Source organism: Sinocyclocheilus anshuiensis, unplaced genomic scaffold (assembly GCF_001515605.1).
Source record: "Sinocyclocheilus anshuiensis isolate Anshui unplaced genomic scaffold, SAMN03320099.WGS_v1.1 scaffold1003, whole genome shotgun sequence".
Taxonomy (NCBI): Eukaryota; Metazoa; Chordata; class Actinopteri; order Cypriniformes; family Cyprinidae; genus Sinocyclocheilus; species Sinocyclocheilus anshuiensis.
The window spans coordinates 1,289,735-1,292,917 of NW_015542495.1; the positions used below are offsets into that span (position 1 = coordinate 1,289,735).

The 3,183-nt window shown below is 38.8% G+C and overlaps 1 protein-coding gene across 1 annotated transcript in view; it reads right to left on the bottom strand.

Annotated features, from left to right (window-relative positions):
• The window catches only part of ppp1r12a (protein phosphatase 1, regulatory subunit 12A), a 109,146-nt gene that overhangs the window by 39,440 nt on the left and 66,523 nt on the right, over positions 1–3,183 (bottom strand). Inside the window, exon 3 of the mRNA XM_016493751.1 lies at positions 324–402. Coding sequence (XP_016349237.1) covers positions 324–402 — 79 coding nt within the window. The remainder of the gene's footprint in view (positions 1–323; positions 403–3,183) is intronic.

Here is a 3,183-nt window from a genome sequence, read left to right on the forward strand (position 1 = left end):
TCTGTCACTTCACATTAAACAGCGCCAAAACGGCATTTATTGTTTGAATACTGCAATACAATGGACAGAATTTGAAATCTGAGACTTTGTTTCATTAAAAGTACCAAAACACAATGCTTATTGCGATATATTGGATGGGAGGTGCGCTTCAGTGTTCCATCCATTAACTGAAAACGAATTGATTCTTGGGATTTAAGAATCGATATCATTCCGTAAAAATGAGAATCGATTAATATCGAGATATCTATATTTTTTACCCAGCACTAATTATGAATGGGTCTTTATACTATACATGTCTCGTTTTGCAGAAGCTCCTCCATGGCCTCCTCCTCTGCAATATCCAGTGGCGTTTCTCCCTCGCTGTTTACTACACCGACGTTTGCACCTTGACTGATAAGATACCTGCAAAGACATGACAAGACATTTAAAAAGGCAACATCCGAATTGAACTGACAACTGCTTCTTTTGAATTTTTGGAAGAAAGAAAATGAGAAATAATGAAGAAATGGAATGGGGCCTCATTTTACACGACTCCCTTCACAGAAACCTCAAGAGTTCAAGTGGTGATTTGCATCTTAATTAAAATTCAGTGAAGTGGTCCTCCACTTCTGTTACTAATTAACAGCGTGGATTCATGTCACTGAGTACATAGACTTGTGAGTTATAAAGGAGTGGCCGTTTCAGCGTTGACCTTGGCGTGATCAACACATCGCCCTCAATAACCTCTCTGGTCATGTGTTAGATTCAAGAACTGCAGCACTAGGGAAACAAGACTGCACAGACCTGCCCTTACTACAGTCTAGATCACCTTACATATTCAAAGCTGCTCAACTAGTAGTTCACTACAAATCAAACACTCTTGCAAAACTCCACTTGGCTGCAAGTACAGAATTTGGGTTCTTTTTTTTTTTTTTTTGTACTAAAACAGCCCTCAACTTTATTGTCCTTCAAAAACTTAGCGTTTTGTTTGAAACTGATCATCGGCAATGCTTTAAGATTATTTCATAGGCAAAACTGATGTACTCACTGTCAACCACAATCAAACATACAGGGTGGTCAGTATTCTACTGAAAACATGCTTAGTTTTACCAGACAGGTGCGAAACTACAAATGTTCAAACCTGACTAGTTGGTTACTGAACGACTACTCAACTCTACTCACCCTGACCCATCCTTAATTTATGTATCTTAAGGTGTGGACACATTTTTCATTGTTCTGCAAATTTCCACAGATGATACCCAGTCCTTTTGAAGAATATATGATAGGAAATTCTCTCAGATTTGGTCAGACAGATTTGCCACAGTAGCAATGTTTCCATCACCCTGTTTTTATGCACATTTTGAAGTATATCACAGGAAACGAGTGATGGAGTCAGCGCTGATAGCCTTGTGGGCAGTGCAATGAGATACAGCACAGTTGCACTACTGCCATCAAGTTCGAATCCTGACTTGAGGACCTTTCCCGCTCCCTATCTCTCTCCCACTTCGCTTCCTGTCAGTTCTGATCTGTCCTGTCATAATAAAGGCAAAAATGGCAAAAAAAAATCTAAAAAAAAAAAAGAAAAGTGATGGAAACGCCAAATATCCCCCCAAAAAAATCCCTTAATTCACAAAGAAAAGTTTTTACGTTCGCTTAAGGTGGTTTTTGACTTGTGCGGAAAAGGGTTAATGTGAATAATGGGAGATGGAAATGCATTTGCCAAATAAATTCCCCCATGCACATCAAAAAAGGTAATGTGACTTTGCACTATGGGACGGGATAACTTGACTAACCAGCAGACCAATCTAATTGCATAGCATCTGAAATGATGTTATGGTCATTCTGAAATGCCAGAGCAAAATCTGTCGTCAAAGTATTTCTGTATAATTGCCTCCAAGAACTGTCTTACACAACTGTTCCCAAACAGCAGGTATCCACCTCCGAAAGCAATGACCGCATTTATTGTGTTTTCGTCTGCTCGCTGTGAGGCGCAACTAATTTATTATATATGAACATTATTATATTCAGTGTCTTCTCCTACTTTTCTTATTGATATTTAGTGCCAGTTTATCAGGAAGTGACTATTTTGTTCTCCTTGACTCGTTTGATGGAAACTGTGCTTATTCACAAATGTTTTATGCAATATTTTATGTGAAGTTAAATTCGAAACTTTGGATGGAAACCCGGCTACTGACCAACAGAAAGCTGCTTGGTTTGAAAGTGACTTCAGCGTGTGCTGTGCTTCATACCTTGCTACACTACTGACGATAGACAATGGTCCTTTTTTGCCCATGAAATTTCATGATTGTGAATGCACCTTAGGCCTAGGAGAGAAAATTAGCTATTTTCAGATGGTTTTCAAGAAGAAAATTTGAAAAGTGTTCATTTACATGAGGTCTGTCATGCTAAATTTGTATATTTGTGTCATTAGGCTTTCGTTACTTTGTTTTACCATTTTGTACACAATTCCTATTTCGGATTCTGGAAATGTTAGTCCTATCAACAGACACAAAACAGGTCAGAGTACTCACAATATTCAGGACAAAAGCAAGCTTGTTCCGTTTTACTGTTTGCCCTATTTAAAAGTCAGCTGATATTTTCTCTAGAATGCTGCGTTCCCTATATAGACCTCAAGCCTCCAATATAGCTCAAACATGAAATTCAATATTAAAAACACCCACTGCATATAGAAGAGTGACACTGACAACAAAGACAAAGTCTGAACTCCAATTAAGAATTGTCCATGACAACAGTTATCATGATTGACATTAGGCTTGCCACAATAGACGGTGCTGACGGTGATACCGGTGTTAAGCCGCAACACCGGTTACGTCACATGCCCACCGCGGCACCGACCCCCACCGTCGTTTTGATTTTTTTATAGAAATAAAAATAATTTAGTTCAGTAAAAGAACAGACACTACAATTAAAAACTGAACGCGGCTACTCAATGCAGCGTGCCGAACGTGCCTGATCTCAGATCAGATTTAATTTCTCCAGTGAGGAGAGTGAGTCGAGCTGACTGACAAGAAGAGTGAGGTGAGACAGACAAGACGATCGCGGATGATTTAGTTTCGAAACTAGATGCAAAAGCGCCTGTTTGGCAATATTTTGCATTTTGAAAAGTCTGTTGACTTTTGCCGTTTATCTAAGGTGATTTTGGAAGTTTTTTTAAACATTCGTTTCTTATTTAATTGGTTCCAC